At 35.3% G+C, this 22,083-nt stretch overlaps 1 protein-coding gene and 1 non-coding gene across 2 annotated transcripts in view; both read right to left on the reverse strand.

The window, feature by feature from the left end:
* Window positions 1–22,083, reverse strand: part of MUC19 (mucin 19, oligomeric) — a 158,284-nt gene that overhangs the window by 75,396 nt on the left and 60,805 nt on the right. Inside the window, 8 exon segments of the mRNA XM_081590500.1 lie at window positions 11,282–11,347; window positions 11,751–11,837; window positions 12,329–12,394; window positions 13,342–13,440; window positions 13,800–13,886; window positions 15,652–15,726; window positions 15,996–16,094; window positions 17,050–17,088. Coding sequence (XP_081446626.1) covers window positions 11,282–11,347; window positions 11,751–11,837; window positions 12,329–12,394; window positions 13,342–13,440; window positions 13,800–13,886; window positions 15,652–15,726; window positions 15,996–16,094; window positions 17,050–17,088 — 618 coding nt within the window.
* Window positions 5,127–5,198, reverse strand: TRNAC-ACA (transfer RNA cysteine (anticodon ACA)). The gene has a single exon. It is a non-coding gene; the product is annotated as a tRNA-Cys (tRNA).

Raw genomic sequence — 22,083 nt, forward strand, 5'->3', positions numbered from 1 at the left:
CATGTGTGGGTATGAAAGAAAATCAAGAATTCTGTTTAGCGCATACTAAATCTGAGATATCTGTTAGACATAAAAATGGAAATGTCAAGTTATGTATTCAGTATGAATCTAGAGTTCCAGAGAAGCCAATACTGGGGATATACATTTGGAAATCTACATCTAAAACATCTTCAAATGTTTCCTATACTTAACTTCCTATGGATTACACAATCACAACCAAAAGGCCTGTCTTTGACTACCAGAAGCTTCTTTTTGAGCTTAATTTAAGGGAACCTCCCACCTACCCAGTTATGCTTCTGCATTTTTCTACAGACTAGTTTGCTATCTATCAGATAACGCTGTTATTGCCTCTGAAACCTTCAATTTATTCTTATTCATGTGACTCTGAGTTAGTATTCTGTTTGAGGTCTTGAGGTGGCTTCCCTGGTGGCTCAGAGGGTAAAGGATCCATCTGCAATGTGGGAGACCTGGATTCTATCCTTAGGTCAGGAAGATCCCCTGGAAAAGGAAATGGCTACCCATTCTCCAATATCCTTGCCTGGAGAATTCCATGGACGAAGAACCTGGTGGGCTATAGTCCATGGGATCACAAAAAGTTGGGCACAACTGAGTGACTAAGCACCTTGAGGTCTTGAAGCAATTAATCTCATATCCACTCACTCTGTGACACTGAGTAAGCCTACATTTTGGTTTCCTCTATCATCTGTGGCATTCTAACGCCATGTTGGACTTTGTCACTATTATTCTAAACTCTTACTTCCTCCAAAGCCTGTTCTCTATCACAATTATTTTTATCCTGTCCTCTGGAATTCACATTTATGTTTTTTTTAATAATTTTTTCAATTGGAGGAAAATTGCTTTTCAATGTATGTGTTGGTTTCTGCCATATAACAACTCAAATCAGTCATAATTATATAACTGTTTTACAAAATTTCTACTTCCTCCTGTCCTTAACCTAATGGAATTAATTCTGCAACACACTAACAAAACTCAGAATGCTCCAGATTTTTATGTGAGGAATTCTACTAATGGATCAGATGAGGACAGAAGCCTTGGATTTGCAGAGACATGTATCTATTAATACATAGTGGTGTATGTGTGTGGATGTGGGCATGTTTCCAGCAAAACTTCACTATTTGTGATAGAGGAGCAAGTGCTAAAAACAACAACAAAGCATTCCCTCCTACATCTCCAATTCTTCTGGAAGACTCTTTCACACAGTCTGTTATTTTTAACTCATTTATAAGAATAAAGCTTCTTGATCCTTTATCAGACTGGGAGTTTTTATTTATTTACCAGATATCCACCAGATATTTATCAAGCCATGCATTCAGCTAGTTACTGGGAACACAGATGAAAACAAGAACAGGCAAGTTGACAGGATCTTTCTTTACTTTCAACAGAAATTTTTCATGTTGGTTTCCTATGTAGTAATGGTGAATAATCGGATGAAGAATCAATAGTCTAGGCCCTGTTTTGGCTTCACAACATACTCATCCTGTGACTGAAGTAAACACATTGATTTTTTTTCATAAATAAAATATAAATAATTACTAACATATTGTCAGTTGCTCAGGGTAGTTATATGATTCAAATAGGTAAGTGTATGTGACAACATTTTGCCCATTTTACACTTCCAGTGTATTTTTTATGGTTATCATTTTTTATTTTTGTTAAAACAGATTAAGATGACTCATAAATGATATTGTACAATGGTTAATGCTTGCCTTATATTTTTTTATCCACTAAATTGTATTCAATATATTGGGCAAAAATCAAGATATAAAAACAATATTATTTTATTCTACCAGTTATATTTTTCAAACACATTTTCCTATTTCATGAGAAATAGTCACTAATCTTATTTGTTTTTAGTCTCTAGTTCTTTGAAATATGTTAAGTATTATGAGGCACAAACATTAGGTACGGGTTGAGCTTTGAGCAAATGAGGTATTGTCATTTCCTATTTGCAAATTCTAGAAAATAAGATATTTTTAAATCAGTGTGTAGAGATTTTAGGGAACAAATTATTTTCTGAATTTTTAGACAATGCAGAAAGCCATGTTATTTACTATTCTCAGAAAGCTGTTCATCAAGGTTCTAGACCACTTGCCAATAAAAAAATTATGAAAATATTAACATTTTAAACTACAATATTTTCTAATATTATCAAAAATAACTAACACTAGTTTGTTACTAGTAACAAACTAGTTTGTTTTGTAATTATTTGGTACTTTCAATCTATATTTATTTTTGCTTGTTGTCGAAGTGATTTTGTATAGTGCAATGCAGACCTTAGATAAAGAAACATAACTAACTGAATGGGAAACACATCCTAAGTCTGAAACTCAAAAATAACATTTAAGGACCAAATAGAAGATAATCACAATTACTTTTTAAAATAAATACACTATGGTTGTATTAAATAACATTCCAGTGATTTCAAAACTGACCATAAATAATATCAGATTTTAAGTGCCACATTAATCTTGCTTGGGTTTCCCTGGTGGCTCAGACAGTAAAGAATCTGCCTGCAATGAAAGAGACCCTAGTTAGAACTCCTAGAGGAGGGAATGGATACCCCCTCCAGTATTCTTGCCTGGAGAGAGCAGCCTGGTGGCCTACAGTCCATGGGTCCCCAAAGAGTCTAACATGGCTGAGTAACTAACACTTTCACTTTCATTTTTATCTTGTTTAGTAATGGAGAAACCTGAACTGTCAGATCACTGTCATACTCTGTGACACTAGTTGCATCACCTGACTTCCAGGTGTATTCCTTATTAAGGAAAAAAAATGGAAAACTCATTCACAGAATTTCTTAATTCCATAGTACTATAAGTAACCACACAAGAGACTGAGCCAGACTTGCCTGTGAGTGTCCAAGAGCCTCCAATAGAGGCATGGGTCAACAGCGACCTGCTGTGGAGTTGGGGCACTGAATACAGCAGTCTTGGGAGCCATAGTGTGCTGGCTATGTCCTTTTGAAGGAGTTCACCATTATTCCTATCATAGTTTGGCCTTAGGTCAAACTACTGGGAGGGAACACTATCATACCCATCACCAGAAAATTGGACTAAGGATTTCTGAGTATGGCTGCACCCACCAGAGCAAGACCCAGTTTTCCCTAGAGCCAGTCCCTCCTCCCATCTGGAAGCTTCCACAAGCTTCTTATCCTCATCCATCAGAGGGAAGACAAAATGAAAACCACAATCACAGAAAACTAACCAAACTGATCAAATGGATCACAGCTTTGTCTAACTCAATGAAACTATGAGCCACGCCATGTAGGGCCACCCAAGATGGTTCATGGTGGAGAGTTCTGACAAAATATGGCCCACTAAGGAAGGAAATGGCAAATCACTTCAGTATTCTTGCCCTGAGAACCCTATGAATAGTATGCAAAGGCAAAAGGATATGACACTGAAAGATGAACTCCCCAGGTCTGGGTAGGTGCCCAATATGCTACTGGAGAAGAGTAGAGAAATAGCTCCAGAAGGAATGAAGAGACTGAGCCAAAGTGGAAACAATGCCCATCTGTGCGTGTGTCTGGTGGTGAAAGTAAAGTGCAATGCTATAAAGAGCAATATTACATAGAAACCTGGAATGTTAGGTCCATGAATCAAGGTAAATTGGAAGTGGTCAAATAGGAGAAGGCAGGAGTTAACACCAGTATTTTAGGAATCAGTGGACTAAAATGGACTGGAATGGATGAATTTAATTCAGATGACCATTATATCTATTACTGTGGGCAAGAATCTGTTAGAAGAAATAGAGTATCCCTCATGGTCAACAAAAGAGTCCAAAATGCAGTACTTGGGTGCAATCTTAAAAACAACAGATTGATCTCTGATCATTTCCAAGGCAAAAAATTCAGTATTACAGTAATTCAGGTCTTTGCCCCAACCACTAATGTCAAAGAAGCTGAAGGTAAATGGTTCTATGAAGACCTACAAGACCTTCTAGAACTAACACCAAAAACAGATTTCCTTCACATCATAGGGGACTGAAAAGCAAAAGTAAGAAATCAAGAGATACCTGGAGTAACAGGCAAGTTTGGCCTTAGAGTACAAAATGAAGCAGGGCAAAGTCTAACTGAGGTTTGCCAAGAGAAAGTACTGGTCATAGCAAACACTGTTCCAACAGAAGAGACTACTCCACAAATGGACTTCACCAGTTGGTCAAAACCGAAATCAGATTGATTCTATTCTTTGAGCAAAAGGTGGAAAAGCTCTATACAGTCAGCAAAAACAAGACCAGGAGCTGACTGTGGCTCAGATCAAGAATTCCTTATTGCCAAATTCAGACTTAAATTGAAGAAAGTATGGAAAACCACTAGACCATTCAGATATGACCTACATCATATCCCTTATGATTATACAGTGGAAGTGACAAATAGATTCAAGGGATTAGATCTGATAGACAGAGTGCCTGATGAACTATGGACACAGGTTCATGACATTGTACAGGAGGCAGTGATCAAGACCATCCCCAAGAAAAAGACTGGAATGCAAAAGTAGGAAGTCAAGAGATAACTGGAATAACAGGCAAGTTTGGCCTTGGAGTACAAAATGAAGCAGAGCAAAGACTAACAGAGCTTTGCCAAGAGAATGCACTAGTCATAGCAAACACCCTTTTGCAACAGCACGAGAGACAACTCTAGACATGGAAATCACCACATAGTCAATACCGTAATCAGATTGATTATATTCTTTGCAGTTGAAGATGGAGAAGCCCCATTCCATGGGATCACAAAGATCAGACACAAGTGAGTGACTGAACAACAACAGTGAGATAACCAATTCCAATTTGACTTCCAGTAGATTACAGAAAGGCCTACTTTTTCATATTATTAATAATTTTTACCTTTTTTACTTTTCAAAAAATGGGCTTTGGCATACATTTATTCATTATTTCATTTTGATCCTCATCACAATCCCACTCAATAGATTATATTGCTCAGTTTTTACAGATAAGAAAACTAAAGTAATAGAAAGTGAAAGTGAAGTCGCTTAGCCATGTCTGACTCTTTGCGACCCCATGGACTGTAGCCTACCAGACTCCTCCATCCACGGTATTTTCCAGGCAAGAGTACTGGAGTGGGTTGCCATTTCCTTCTCCAGAGGATCTTCCCAACCCAGGGATCGAACCTGGGTCTCCTGCATTGTAGACAGATGCTTTACCGTCTGAGCCACCTGGGAAGTCTAAAGTAATAGAGGTTAAGTGATTCATTCACTCAACTACATGATATTGATTCTAGGAGTATGTGGACGCTGCTTGGGAAAGTTATTTATTTTTGGATTTTTTCACATCAGAAATTGTTATTGAATATTTATAAAATACTTTTTTTAGCCTCTATGTAGAAAACTAGTAGCTTTTATTTCTTTTAGAGCTATTAGTGTGAAGTACTATTTTAATGGATTTTGTAATTTTGAAATGCTTTCATTAAAAATTAACAGAAAATATTATTAAACATTATTTTAACATGCTCTTGGATTCTAATTACAACCATTTGTTTTTGCTATGTAAACTCTTCAGTTGCTTTTTCTTTTTGCTTTTTTATTTCTCTTTTGATAGAAAGGTTATATTTTATAGTGCTATTTTTATATAATCCCATTAGCATCCTCTGAATTTTCTTTCAGATAGTGCCTATTGGTTGTTCTCTGTGAGCACCAATAAAGTTAACTTATAATTTATTCTCTCCTTCTTCTCTTTCTCTTCTGTACTTTCCAATTTAAGTAAATACTATTTTCTTTATTAATGCTTATTTTTTTCTTGGTCATTTATACTTTACTCGGACATTGTTATTTGGTCAAATATGTAACATTTTTCTTCTACCTTTTTTTCAACTTTTGTCATAGTGTTAGTGTTACAGTTAAAAATATTGCTGAAATCTTTTAGTTTGTCTTCAAAGTATCTTTTTGCTGCTTAACACTCCTCCAGTGATTTTATTACGAAGGGCTCATGGCTACATAATTCCCTGTATTTTTTATATTCCTATAGCTTTAATACTTGAATTACATATAACTGGCTGTGAAACCCTTGGCTCACATTCTCCCATCCAAGTACTAACCAGGCCCGACCCTGCTTAGCTTCCGAGATCAGATGAGATCGGGCGCGTTCAGGGTGGTATGGCCGTAGACTCACATTCTCTTTCTTTGTGTATCTAAATGCTACTTTACTCTTAAGTATAATGCTAATCTAATTTTCTTTACTTTTTAATAGCTGTCTTTTTCTTCAACACCTAGAAAAATTCTTTTTCCTTCAAGTCTAATATTTTTCTAAAGCCACAAAACTGATTCTTTCAGGTATAAGGTAATCATTTCAACATGTAGATTTGAATTTTTTTAATTACAGGAAACATGATCTGATTTACAATTCTAAGTATTAGTTTGATTTCATTGCTTTTTCTTCTCTAGAAACTGTAATTATATATATATATATGATATTTTGTCTATTTCCTATAATTATGTCCTACTCCAATCTTCTTTACCTTTTCCTGCAATTTTTTAGGGAGATGATTTTTCGAATCCTACCCTCTAATCCCTTTGCCATATTTCCAGTCTCTGTTAGGTACCTTGTTATTTGGCCTTTACCTTTCAGATAATTTTTCTTTCTTTTTTTTTCAATATCTCTCCTTCAGTTTCAATTTAACATCCTCCTACTATTTATCTATTTTTACCCTGAGTTTTCTTAATTTCTAATTTTGATGTCTCTTTATATCTTCAATTGTTTTTTTAATTTTAAATTGTATTAATGATATGTTTTTGAAATCAAAGGACCCAAAGGACCCCCTCAAGTACAAAGGTCCCTGCACTTCCCCTGTCTTTTGCTGTAGGAAAGTTGAAATCTCCCAGGCCTCCCAGAACCCAAAAGAGCACATTCAAGCAGTTAATGATTAGGAAAATAGAGTCACAGAATCTTTCCATGTCTGCTGCACATTCCTGAACTGTTCTGGAGATAACTATAACTGCCACTAGAGGGGGAAAGCTAACTTCATGATGACCAGACTGTAACCATGACATAATCTTCTCCATCTATGGCTAGCACAGTTCCAAGTACTGGCCTCAAGAGAAGGGGATTAGAATTATTGCACATAATAATCTATATCTTTGTGAGCATCAGAAAATTATGTTTTGCTCTGCTTGCATATATAAGCAGGCATCTAAAATTATCAGCAAAGAGATGTTACAGATCCATGTCAACATCTTCCGCTTTAAGAATATGGTGCCATATGTCAACATGAAGAAGTTACAGAAGATGTACCTTCACCCCTAATCCCATTAAACTAGAATGATTTCTCACAGTGGGGATTTGTAAGCAACAACTTTGTCCCTTTCCTGTTGCTCATTTCTGTTTCCCTCAAACCTGGTAGAAATGAGATCACTAAAAAAAAGCAACATTTAACCTAACTCCTAATTAAGCTTTACTAAATGCACACAATACCTTGCCTAACCTGTTTCTTCTTTCCCTAGATTGAAAAGAAGGAGAAATGAAGAATTAAGCAGTTAAAGAGTGATTATTTCTCTACCCTAAACTTCCCCCATAGCAATTCTTTAGGCAGATGGTGTAACCAAGAGAACATCTGAAGAAAGACCTTGAGGAGTCAGTCAGCCTGTACACAGTGGGACTGATGCAGAAGCTAACATTTTCCCTCAGTAATTCACTGAGATTGTTTCTGCCTTTTCCTGTTAAAAACCCATGGCTGAGTAGGACCTTTGGAGTTGATTCTGGGACATGAGTCCATCTTCTTCCCAGATTGCAGGTCTTCTGATTAAAGCAAACTTTCCTTTCTACCAACACTTGTCTGTCAAGTGTAGGCTTTTTTTTTTTTTTGCTTCAGAATGATTTATTTATGGGAAAGTCTTTTCTACTTCATTACACTTCTTAGTATGTATTTTTTATTTTTTATTTTTATTTTTTTAAATAAATTTATTTATTTTAGTTGGGGGCTAATTACTTTACAATATTGTAGTGGTTTTTGCCATACATGGACATGAATCAGCCATGGGTTTACATGTGTTCCCCATCCTGAACCCCCCTCCCTCCTCCCTCCGCATCCCATCCCTCTGGGTCATCCTATTGCCCCAGCCCTGGGTATTTGTCTCATGCATCGAACCTGGAATGGTGTTCTGTTTCACATATGATAATATACATGTTTCAGTGCTATTCTTCCTGAGTAAAAGTGTAGGCTTTTGAGAAGCGAGCAAGGCTGAGTTCAATAACATTTTAGTATCCCTCTGCTTTATGACTAGGTTTTTAGAATTTTCTTGCTACTGCTGAAAATTTCTGAAAATGTATACAAAAGAATAGTTTTATACAGATATTGGAATTTAATTTTTCTCTCTCTTTTTTTTTTTGCATTTAATTTTTCTAAAACAGCAATAGCAGGAGACCCTGTGTGCATTGAGGGCAGAGAGGCTTTTGTGAGGCTCATCAGATTTCTCAGATCAAGGGCTTCTCCTTGTTACACTGAGGGGAAGATTCTTTTGTAAGTGGAATCTTTCCTTTGTCTTCTAATTTTTAATTATTATCCTGTTTTCTAGAGACCCTAAGATTTAAGTACTCCTTTCTTTTTTTTTCTAACTTTCAGATTCCCAGGATTCCTTAGCCTTCCAATATGCCTCCTCCTTTACAAGCAGTTGAATGCCTTCCCAAGACTGCCAGTACTCATTCCGTGAACTCTCCACTCTTTTCTTTCAACCCAGCATTCACAAATGCTCTGACTAGTCAGGTCCCAGATCTCTCAGTATTCTCTAATTAAGGTGAGGACCTTTCCTTCTAGAGGTGAATCCTAGTTGATGCTATTTATATTCTACCATTATTAAAAGCCTCTCTATACTTCCCTTTCTTCTGATGACCTGACCTGAATCTTGGTTCCTCTGTGAGTCATAAAGCCATCTTTCCCAGTCTTGAGGTTTCAGTCTTCTCTATTCCCTCTAAACATTCTAGATGTGGACTCTCTTGACATTTCTGGTTGGTGGCTGGAGGTATGTGTAGATTCTAATATATACAGCCACCATTTTCCTCTTTAAATTTTTTTTCATAGGTTCCTTGAGTTTAAATGCTACTCAATTCTAAGAGCATCAAAGCAAATTAAGGATCAGGTCCTTAGTCCATTTTACACACTAATGAGGGAGGTGTTGTTGTGAACTGCTGAAAACATCAGGTCCAGATTTGCCTGACTTTCTATGACTTGTGGCTCCAATGCCTGGTTCTCCAGAGGAATTACAGCCTGCAGCTCTGAAGTCTGCTCCAGGCAATACCCTTGCCATGGTTTAATTTTATAATGGGAGAGAAAAGCTAGTTAATTAAAATATAAAACTGATCCTTTTATGAGGATGGCCTGTGTAAGAAAAAATAAAAATTTTCAATATCAGGTTTAACTGTCTTTACTGACGGAGAAGGCAATGGCACCCCACTCCAGTACTCTTGCCTGGAAAATCCCATGGACAGAAGAGCCTGGTAGGCTGCAGTCCATGGGGTCGCTAAGAGTCGGACATGACTGAGCGACTTCACTTTCACTTTTCACTTACATGCATTGGAGAAGGAAATGGCAACCCACTCCAGTGTTCTTGCCTGGAGAATCCCAGGGACGGGAGAGCCTGGTGGGCTGCCGTCTATGGGGTCGCACAGAGTCGGACACGACTGAAGCGACTTAGCAGCAGCAGTCTTTACTGAAAATAAGGGAAGAGATTTCCCCTTTTCTTTTCTTAGAGTATTTACTTTAGAATATTTGTAAAGGTAAGTTCTTTCCAGTGTCTTTGAAATGCATGTAAATCTTTTAAAAAACTAAATAAGCCTCTTGTCAACTTAATGACTCAGAAATGTCTTTCTCAAGGACTTGGATGCTATCTCTTTGAAAAGTAAACATTTCAGGAGACAGTGCTCTTTCCCCCTCTAGATATGAAATTTCCTCCTATCATCAAAATAAAAGTTTATTTTTCCATTTTATAAAACCAATTATTAATTAACCAGATGGTTGCCCCCTTGCCAGGTGAATTTAGGATGAACTATGTGTAAAAAATGGTGCTGTCAAGTTTGCTTACTTTTACTTAAGAACTAGTTATTTTTCTTGAGAACATGAATGTAACAGATTGTACCAGCTTGGTGAGATTTCTTTCTATCTTTACAAACCTTTAGTAAATTGACTATAATTTGTATCACATTCTGGTCTAATGCCTATTCAATAATAAAATTGTTTTCTTTCTCTTCTACCTTTGTGGAGAGAGTCTCTGGGTTGGGAAAAGATTTTGTCTTCGATTCTGTTTCCCCAACACCTAAATTATGATGGCTATTTATTTCCCTGAAATTGAAAACATCCTTAAATTTTCATTCTGCTTACTTATGTTTTGAGTCTTTGCTCATTAAAGTATATAGATACAGGTAAAGAATGTTTCTTGCCATTTCAGTAAACAAAGAATGTTGCCTGCCATCGTGCCATCAGCCACAGCAGCCTCTCCCACAGGCAGAGCACCCTGTGGGCAATTCAGGATGAAGAGAAACAGGATAGTGGCTCTGGATAAAAAGAGGTACAACCTAAGGAATTATTTCAATGAGGCTAGACTCTTGCATTTTCCCATACATAGAAAAGTACTAAAACCATTACTTAAGATGCCTGGCTTTTTTTTATGATCAGCAGTAATCTTTTGATGTACTATATGTATTTTTTTTCCAGCAAAAATTCCTATGTATCCTAGCTCCTTCTTTACCTCTTTTGAAGAGTTTCTCAGAGTTATATAAGAGACTGTCTTGAAGGTTATAGTCCTCAATAAGGTCCCCAAATAAAACATAACTCACAACTTTTAGGTTGTGTGTCTCTTTTTCAGTCAACACAGTCATAGTGTACTGATCATAATATCATATTCTTTTCAAAATAGAATAATTCTGTTGTCTTCAACCCCAACTAATCAGCTCTCTTGCTAGGTCTTCTTGAGTTCCCACTTCAACTCTTGTCATTGAACATTTCCTTGATGTAGATTATCTTCTATCATGCATGATTCTGCCTTTGTGAATATATAAATATCCATTTCTCCAGCTCAAAAGTCAAGTTCTAAGAGAATAAATATCTTACTCTATTCCCTTCCTGGTTTCTCTAGGGCACCCAGTATGATGTGGACACACACAAATAAATAGCTCAATTTATTTCTGATCTCCTTCAGTTTTGAGATCATACAAATAATAATAATTAAACTTCCCAGGAAAACTTGTCTCTGACCAAATTTTAAGTAAAGAAATCACGTTTATATTGTCTGGTTTTATTCTGATTATGTTCTTTCAGTACCTGTTGCTCCAGAAGTGTTATCACGAGCAGCTCCAGTGGTGGCGGCATTTTCACCTCCAGTTGTTCCTAATTGAAAAGAATGATGTTCTCATTGGACACTAGGGTTGCTAGATTAAGGATATCAAAATACAGGACTCCCAGTTGCGCTTGAATTCCAGATAAAGAACAGTCACATCCCAATTATTGCATGGGGCACACTGACACCAAAAAAAAATTCTTATTGATGTGAAATTCAAATTTAAAAGGCATCTTGTATTTTATCTGTCAACTTTACCCTACATAAATGGTTGTGATGAAAATTCTCTAACTACCCATTCATTTGTCCTAAAATTATAACCTTTAAAGCCAAAGCCATTACTCAAGTCACATAAACTCCTTCTGAGGAAGGAATCAGCTAAGAGTCTCAGCTAGGCTCTTGATAGAGCACCACCAAAGTGTCCAGGTGTCCTGCACCTTGCCTCTGAACTACCAGTTGGGCTGGAACCAGAGAAAGATGGTTTAGCTGTGATGCCACTGCCAGTTCGAGTGGTAGCTTCAACAAATTCTACTGTTACGCCTGATAAACAGTATTGGGAGAGTATATATATTATTGTGCTTCCCAGGTGGCATTAATGGTAAAGAACTTGCCTGCCAATGCAGGAGACTTAAGAGATGTGGATTTGATCCCTAGGTTGGGAAGATTCCCTGGACAAGGTCATGGCAACCCATTCCAGTATTCTTCCCTGGAGATTCCCATGGGCAGAGAAGCCTGGCAAGCTATAGTCCATAGCATTGCACAGCATCAGACACGACTGAAGCAACTTAGCACCCATGCATATATTAATGTGACAATCCTGTACTGTAACACGTTTGAAGGGAAGACTTGGAGAAACTAGGAAAAAACCTTCTTCATGAAAAACATTATTCATGCTTAACCCATTCTTCATCTTTTCTTGGATGGTATATTAATAAGTAATACTAAGCAAAATCTGTAGTATTCTGAAAAAAAGAATGTCCTTTTTGACAAAAGTCGTGGTCTCAATGACATCCTCTACTCACCTAACTTACCTTCAGATGCTGTCACTTCACTGCTTGGTTCTCCAGTTGTTTGACCAGCTGATGATCTGGTAGTCTCTTTCAAAATAAACAATATATATCAAATTATATATATAAATATCTTTAGTTAAACAGAACACAGTGTGCTGTTCTCTGTTTTGAAAATACTGGGACTTCTCTGATTGGCTAAGACTCCGTGTTCTCAATGCAGGGGCCCTGGATCCAATCCCTGGTCAGGGAACTAGATCCTACATGTTACAACTAAGAGTTCACATGTCACAGCTAAAAGATCCCACATGCTACAACTAAAGAGCTCACATGCCTCAACTAAAACTGGGTGCAGCCAAATAAATTAAATAAATATTTTTTGAAAATACCTGTCACACTTACACATTTCCAGTTCACTCTTTCCAAAAATTGATCATAAGAATCACCTGGGTTGCTTGTTAAATATATAGATAGGCTAGCCCAGAGAGTCTCAGCCCAGGTCATACATTGGAACAAACCACAAAGCCTTTTTTTTTTATTTATTTATTTCTTAATTGAAGGATAATTGCTTTACAGAATTGTGTTGGTTTCTGCCAAACATCAATATGAATCAGCTAAAGATATACATATGTCTCCTCCCTCTTACTTTTAAAAAATCACTCATGCCTGGGCACTTCTTCTCAGAGTTCTGATTCAATTACTCTGTAAAAGGCTCTTCAGTATGTATTTTCAAAAGTCTTTCTAGTCAATTTTAATGTGTAGCCAAATTGCAAATCATGACCTTAGCCCAACTTCACATTCACAGCCTTAGAAGTCCTAAGGCAGGAGTCTTAGAATTTGAAATACAACATGCTTTGCTATAGATCACCTCTGAACTGATATTAGAGAATCACTAGCATTAATCCCATAAATGTAGGAATAATGAGGTCATGAATATGTGCATTTACTAGTGAGGAATAACTCAAAAGTGCTGGTAACTTCCTTAAGGTCAGTAAGAAAATGCCTCAGGTGACTGTCAATGTTACCCATTTTCATACCTGATTGGCCTCCAGGGGTTATGTCTGGGACAGGTGAGTCTGCATTTGTGCTCTTGCTCCCAGGTGCAGTTGTGAAGCTTTCTGAAGATCTTGGGGTCCCTGACACAGCAAAGAAGAAGCATTACTTCCACTGTTGCAGAACTCTCCATATCACCCCTCTCTAATGTGACAAAATCAAAGTTTATCATAAAGAAGAAATCTTCAAATGATTCCTATGATTTCTATGGCTAGATGGTCTTATATCAGTTGTTCAGTTGTTCAGTTGCTAAGTCATGTCCAACTCTTTACGACCCCATGGACTGCAGCACACCTGGCCTCCCTGCCTTTCACTATCTCCCAGAGTTTGCTCAAACTCACGTCCATTGAGTCGATGATGCCATGTAGAGTTTAATCTTTTGTTCAATCTGTAATGTGTTCAGTACTAGGTAGCAGAGGCTAAGGTTCACATCCTGACTTGCCTGATTCTCCTGGGCTTGTCACTCCTGTGCTTGGTTGCCCAGGTGTGCCATCTTCCTCACCTCTTAGTGGTGCAGTTCCTGTTCCTCCTGATAAAAAAAAAAATAGCGATTTGAAAAATACCCTAGACATAAATCAACTCATTTAACCCTATAAAATCCTCTGAGACAATTTATATTACCAGTCCCACTCCACAGACATTGTCACCAGGCAAACTATACCTAAATTCATACTCCACCCTATGCTTCTCAGAAGATCTGTGGTAAAAGAAAAACTCTGTAAATTTTTCAGTCTGCTGTAAAATTTTGGGAAAGTGCCATGAAAGTAGAGAAATTAAATTAAAAAATAAAGCCATACAAAACATAAGCTTTTATAGTCAACAAAATAAAATTGCTGTGTCAAATTGCTGTGTTTCTAAATACTCTTATTCTGTTTCAGTTTTTATCACAGTATGGACTAGTAACAAAGAATCCTGGATTGTATCTGCTTACAAACCAAACTTTGAGAAACCGTGCTCAAGACTGCTGTACTCACTGTCTGATAACCAAAGGAGATAGCTGACTGACTTGTCATTATCACTACATAATTCCAATTCCAATTCCAGAAAATATACATTCAATAGTCATCACCCTAAAATTTAAGTCAATTCACTGATCTAATTGGAATTAAGTCATTTCTTAATTTGTGCTACTATAGCTTGTATCTTTCAAAATATTATTTTTAGGCAAGCAATATCTTATTCCAAAAAATATTTAAGACATAAATTTTAAATTGAGAAATTTGTCAAAGGAAAACAAGTGAAGGAAAAATGAAGTCAGGCCACGGATTAGTATAAATGCATAAAGATAAGTTCTATTCATACATTAGAGAAATGTCTTTTAATGGTATATAATGGTTTTGATTTATCCCAAGAGCAATCTGAAAAATTAAAAGATTTTAAGTAAGACAATGATGTGATGGCAGCTGAGGTTTGGTAAGTTCATTCTGGTATGGTACTGATTAAAGTGTAAATTGGGAAGGAAGTAGGGAAGAGTGGGAACATTCTCAACATTGACAAGTATCAATTGTTTGCCTGGCTCAACACTAAGAGCTTCTGATTCTAGGCAAGTGTGCTCCCAAATTTTGTGCTTCAAAAGTGTTCCCAGGAGATGTGAATGCTGTTGGTCTGGAAACTGCACTGTGAGCACCACTGTGTTATAGGAAGGTGAGTGAGGTGGATGAACATGAAGACTAGATAGAAAATGTTTGACATCTGAGCAAAAGCAAAGGCAATGTGATGCAAAGAGGAAATTAAAGAGGTACTTAAACTCATTAACTGACTGCATAAGGGATGGAGTGAACTTAAGCTTGTTTGTTTTTAATCAAAATCATCAATAATATTTTATTCTGAAACCAACAGTAGTTGAAATTTAGTCAGTGATGCACAAGGACAATTGCACGCTCACTGACTTCTCTTGGATGTTCGCTGTTTAGGCACAGATTGCAGAATTGTGCAGCCACAGACAAAGGAGGCTAAGGGTTCGGCTTCTAATCCTGCCTGTGCCAGTTTTGAGAACTTTCATTATTTTCTTTCTCATGGGAAAAAAGACACCTAACTACCATGGTGTTGATGTGGATTAAATTACATATTACATATTTTAGCATCTTTCAGAAATTTTAATGTGCCATAGAAATACGTCACTAATATTCTGTTAACATATAAATGTTAATTTTTCAGTTTATCTCAAAGTCACCCAGATAACTTACTGCTGATGCCAGATCTCTGTTATCTAATATACTCAGATTACAGTTGTTCCTGAGGCGAAATGAAGGACTGCTGTGGAAAGAAGTTAAGGACTCATTTCTTTGTCTCACCTACTCTGAAGGCTGTGTCACCTGTGCTTCCCTCTTCAGTTTTTGTGATTGCACTTACTGATACTCCAGTTGACCCTGATAAAGGTGAAGAAAAAGCAAAGACTTGCGAAAAAACTGCATGCTGTCAATTTTCAAGGTGTATATAATTGTAACATGATATACAATAAGACTGCAGTTTGTGCAAAAATTAAAGGGCCTACATTTTAATTACATACAAAAACCATCCAAAGCTGATATTACACTTAAGTCAGATACTTTTATTTTGTAAAATATTGTTCTGAGCAGTATTGCCTGAAACCAGTTGTTTAGCCGTGCTGGTATATATTGTCCTGAACTTAATTTACCTGATATGGGCCCAGAACTGGTGAAGGTGGGGCCTGCTAGTCCTGTGGTGCCCACACTTCCAGCTGTGGAGGTGATGGGAACTGGAGTTCTTGTAACATCTGAGAAAAACATAAAGAGAACTTCTCATCTCATGTTTACTCGCCCTTTAATACCAGTGGGTGATTTAACTATTCAATCAATTCCTACTGTAGAAAACAGAATCATGAATCCAGTGACTCTGCACAGATACCCTAAGATTTTTGTTCCATTATTACTTTCCTAATAAGATTTTGGTTTAGTCCTTACCATAATTTTTTAACAAAGTCATGTCATCTGCATCTTAAATTTTATCACATAAGGTCTTTTTACATTTATCTCAAAAGATTGCTTTCAAATAAACAGATCCGTATGCCCTAATCACACTGTCACTTAGAGATGACAGTAAGTATGATGAAAATCATCATGAAATATTTAATTGCTACTTTTATATTTAAAATACCTAATAAGCAAAATGTATCCTGAGATCTCCATGTTTTCTCTCATGCTATATTCTTTTTTAAAAAAAAATTTGAAGCTTGATATAACTTAATAGTTATATATATGTTATATCTTCCCTGGTGGCTCAGATGGTAAAGTGTCTGCTAACAACGTGGGAGACCTGGGTTCAATCCCTGGGTTGGGAAGATCTCCTGGAGAAGGAAATGACAACCCACTCCAGTACTCTTGCCTGGAAAATCCCATGGACGGAGGAGCCTGGTAGGCTGCAGTCCATGGGGTCGTGAAGAGTCGGACACGACTGAGACACTTCACTTTTTCATTTATATATGTTATATTAATATTAGCAATAAACCGAAGGCCACATTATAGCCAGTTAATATAAACACATCAATAATGAGTCAAGTTCAGGGTTTTTTTCTAGTTTAAAAACAGTGGGAAAAGCCCAGTAAACTATTGTTAAAAATAGTTTTTCAAAAACCAAACATATATAATTTCTTTCTTAAAAACACAAAGGTACTAATGATTTACACTGTCAGATATTTTTTCACATATAAAACCAGGAATTAATAGACTAACCTGTGGTAAAAGTTTTACTGAGGAAACTCAGAGTTGTTCCTGATAAGAAAAAGAGAAATGATGTGAATTTTTCTGACCTCAAGGGAAAATACTAGAAAGACTTCTCACTTGTTAGTTTTCAATATATTTAGTGACTTGCATTATACTCAGTGTTGAGAGTTAGTAACACATTTTTATTTCATTTTTAAAATAGTGACATTATAATGTCATTCTTTTCAATGCAAGTGCGTATGTGTGTATGTGTGGGTGTTTGTATGCTATACACATATGCATATGCTGAAGTCTACCAAATACAGTGTAAATGGAATAAATATATATCAACAATGAAAAGTTAGTTCTCTGCTGAGCAGAGGCTGATTTTGCAGTTTATAATTTCTTTGACTTCATTCTATTTCTGATTGTCAGCACCTTCAATATTTTTCTACTAAGAAACATATAGTCTATAAGAGTTTGGGGCAAATTGAAGGAGAAATACTTTTTAGGGTTTATTTTTATGATTTGATATAGTGGGTTCATGGAGATAAACTTGAAGTCATCATTAAACTCCTGTGGGAAGAAGTATGTTTTATCTGCATTCCCATTGCCAGGAAATGTGGTAAAAGTTTCTTAAAAGTTTGTTGTGATGTGGTCTATGGGCCTAAATATATGCCTTTATTAATTTCTAGCTTTTATAAATACTGAAAATAGCTATTTTCAGTATTTCAGTCTTAATTTCTATTTTAAAAATTCCCTGGAAATCTATTATGTGTGTTTATATCACTCTAAAAATTTATAACTTAAAAAAGAAGAAAATACTTCTCACACAATCTATTTGATCCTCACTCTTTATCCAGCCACACTTTCATTCTTTCTATTTGCCATTCCCTTTACTTGGAAAACCGTTCCCTCTCTCTTCTCCTTATTATAACTTCATTGTCATTTCTCAACTAAATCATCTTTTCTTCAATTCCTGACCACCCTGACTTGATCAAATCCCCTCTCCATCTATCCTACCCTCATTTTAAGCACTTCATAGTTCTTGCAAATTATTGCTACTTTCCATTCATTTTAATCACTTGACTGATATCCATCTTTTTGACTGGACTATTGTTTCATGAATGCACAGATCATATCTGTTATAACTCATCATTAAACTCCTAATGATATGAGTCCCTAGTACATAACAGGGGCTTGATAAATGTTTGTCAATAGAATACATGAATGAATCAGTCAATGAAGTGAAAGTATTACACCTATTCTATGTATGAAGAATTGAGCTCAGAAAAAGTAAGTGATTTGTTCAAGATTACTAGGGGTCAATGACAAAGCTAGGACTAAAATCTAAGTCACTCTGAACCTAGCTGTATGTATGCAATGCATATAGCTTTTTATGTGATGCTATCTCTATGCATAATACATTACTCTTGTATTTTATAAGTTCTTTGTTACCCATTTGCCATATTAATGGAAATACTGCAAATTAGACTAGAAATTATAGAATAAAATATCAAATAAAAATAAAGCAGCCTATCTCCCCTGATTACTTCACAAAAATGGATGTAGTATAAATATATTAAGTAGTTTGAGAGAAGGTTTATGTGAATATTCTCAGAATTAATGTTAAGCTTTAGCTGGGAAGAATTTTCAAATCAATATCAAGCAGACTCCACTAACAGAGCTCTTTAGATCTTGATATCTTTTCTCACTAACAAACACAATAATTGGACATTTGAATTAGTTGTGATATGGATGTAAGAATAACATAGGAAGACTGTTATGCCATTGTCCAGAGACTGTCAGTATTATAATGATGTAGCAGGATAGACTTCAATACTTCAAGAGACTGTAGGGCAGATTCCATTTCCCAGTATAGATTTTTCAGCCTTTAAGAAATTCCAGTGATCCTAATTTGAACTCATTCAAACTGAAGGCAATTGCATTTCATTAAAAGCAGCATTATCACATGGAGAAGAATCAATCTTCTCCAAAATTTCTATATCTGAATACGTAGGGATCAACACAGAGTTAAGGGGAACACAGTGACTCCCCACATATGGGACAGCAGTCATCGCAAATATTTATGCATTTGAATGAGAAAACACATTTACAGGCCTTTCTGTGCAATTGATGTGGCTAAGGAGGCAGCACACTCGAGTGGATCTCAAGGACTCATATTTTATCAGGGCCGTATGAGTTCTCTAAACCAGCCTCAGATTGGAGTCCATACCACTTTGACTACTGTGATAGAGCTCTCTTTCCCTACAAAATAACCTGGGAAGAGGTAAGTCTGAAATTATTGATACAACAATAAAAAGTATGGATAAGATTCTACTAACAGGAATAAATGAGAATTCACTTTCACTTTTATTCATGGTTTAATTACCAAAACTGATAGATAAAGCAATTATGTTCCCATTAATTTTGACATCCTTAACTATTACAATTTCAACTGATTTTTCCATTACTTGCAAATGAACATATATGCTAAAGTACTTGCTATTATGAATTACTGTATATGAGAGTCTTTGTTGCCAAGACATAAATGATAATAGAAAGAGCTTCCTTTACCAAAATATTGATATCTCTGTATGTTACAAAGTAGTAATCCACCCTAACAATTTTCAAAGGGATTGTGTCCATTTATTTTTACCTCATGATCAATTTGATAGTTTATTCTATTATTTTAACTTCATTTTTTCTCATGATAAAATTAATAATTGAAATAAAATCACATATTAATTTCCCAGCTACTACTAAGTTTTTATTACAACTAAGAACCATTTAAAATTTTGTAAAATTTATAAAATATTTTATAAATTATTATTTTCCTTCAATGAATTCAATTTTACTTAATATAAATTTCTGAAAGATAATCTTAAGGAGTATTTATAACATTTTCTCTAACAAACAACAAATTCAGTACTGCAAAGTTTAGATTTTCAAAGTATCTATTTCTGAGAAGAGTTTAAAATTCATAAAATTGGTTTTAATTGAATAAGCAGTATATTTGTGATTAATTATTAAAAATTACTATTCTGTTAAAATCTAACTTGATTTATATAATGGATTGTTCTTTATAGAACTGTTACTAGTAATAAATTTGACTTTACTGAGCACTTATGTGTTACACTAAGCTGTTTTCACATCCTACAATGTAGATATTCTATTTTTCCTACTTAAAAAATGAGAAAACTAATGTTCAGTATATTTGAAGGACTGAAACTAGGGTCATACAGCTAGTAAGTAGAAGAGAAGAGATTCTAGTTCTTATTTTTCTGTTTCTGCTTCCCACTGCACTCAACTGGCTCTCTATAACATCCTGATGCATGTACTTTCTTTCTATGATTGATACAATTTTAGAATAAGTGATTACACAGCAAATAAAATGTATATACAACCTATAATTGTAAAATTTTGATATTTTAACTTTTTGAGAAAAGAAAGATGCATTTTAAGATGTTAAACTGTTATGTAACAGATACCTACTTTTTTAAATTATATGAATCAGTATTCCATTTAGTCAATGAGCTATTTTTAGTTTTAATAGAAAAATTAAATAAATTATAAATTTTAACACAAGTCAAAATTTGAAATTGAATTCTGCAATTATATGCTACTATTACAATAACAGTTAAATTTAACTTTATTTTCTTTCTTAAATGTCAAAACACAAAAGCATTAAGATTGGAATCTAGAAAAATATGTTCTAGATTTTAATCCTCTCTTTGCTACTTATTACCAAGTGACCGTGAACACATAACTTAACCTTTTATGCTTCCATTTCCTCATTTGTAAATTGAGGGAAATAATGGCACCCACTTCATAGAGTTCTGTATCAAATGAGGCAATATGTGTCAAATGTTTAGAACAGTGCTCAGTAAAAGTTAGCTCTGGGTCAAAATCTGTCAATCTGAACAAGAAAAAAAAAAACATGATTGCATAATTTTTCCTCTAAAAATAACATATTTATTGGAATGGTTGGCTAGGCATCTCTCAGGGCATTTTAACTCTTTTAAAACATTTACTGCATAGAAAAGAAAATAGATTTACAAAGTATGGAAAAAAAGTGTAAGCTTGGCATATTACTTCCTTTGTGCTTTCAAAGTTTTAAAGTCAAATACATCATCATTCCTCTTCTGAAGACCTTAGCCTTTCTCTTTCTACCTGGCAGGAAGAAATACTTCCGATCTATCTGAGAAGGTCATTTAAATTTATGAAAGGAGTTTCAAAATAATTTGCACAATCCTTTCAAGGAATAAGTTAAAACAAAAAGAAACACAAAAACAACTAAAGGCCAGTGAAAAATACTTGATACAAGGAAGTATTTGATCTAGCACTTGATCAAAAATATTTCACTCAGGGAACAAGACAATGGCAAAAAGTTGCCCTTCTGCGCAGTCTCTTTTTGAAACAAATCTTACCTATTCAAGAATCATAGGAATTTTTTTAAATACCAAATTGATATCTTAAAACAATGCAGAAAAGAAAAATAGAACAGCTTTGGCTAAATTAAATTAACCCACTAAGCATATTGGTTCAACTCAAAAAGACTATATATTATCCAGAATGAAAGTACATTTAGAACACTGAGACTTCAAGCCAAAATTCTGAGTTAAATGGGTTTTCATGTCTAAAAAAGAAATCCTTCCACCTATTGTAAATAGTTCTTGGAGAGGCAATACATATTCAAAATGCTATGTCTTTCTAGTTATCTGGAAATATTACATGTTGCTTTTCAGTATCTATTTAAATGTTTTTGTTGAGGCATGCTATATTTAGAAAGGAAGAAGAAACTTGTTAATGATGATGACTAAACTCTTATTTAGGGATCCATTTTTCTCATCTCTGATCAAGAGAGGTTCACTACTAGAAGGCTAAAAAACAAAAATCATTATGTAGTTATGAATTCATTACAATTTGTCAAATGCTGTTCAACTTCTAAATCATTGATGTCAGTAAAAGAGATGGGATGTGACTTTTAAGCCTATAATTTATGCAAGGCAATTGCTCCACAAAAAGGATCCTTAACTCTCTTAAAAGTGTTCTAAAAGCAAA

Source organism: Giraffa tippelskirchi, chromosome 4 (genome assembly GCF_054371585.1).
Source record: "Giraffa tippelskirchi isolate mGirTip1 chromosome 4, T2T-mGirTip1v1.2.pri, whole genome shotgun sequence".
Taxonomy (NCBI): domain Eukaryota; kingdom Metazoa; phylum Chordata; class Mammalia; order Artiodactyla; family Giraffidae; genus Giraffa; species Giraffa tippelskirchi.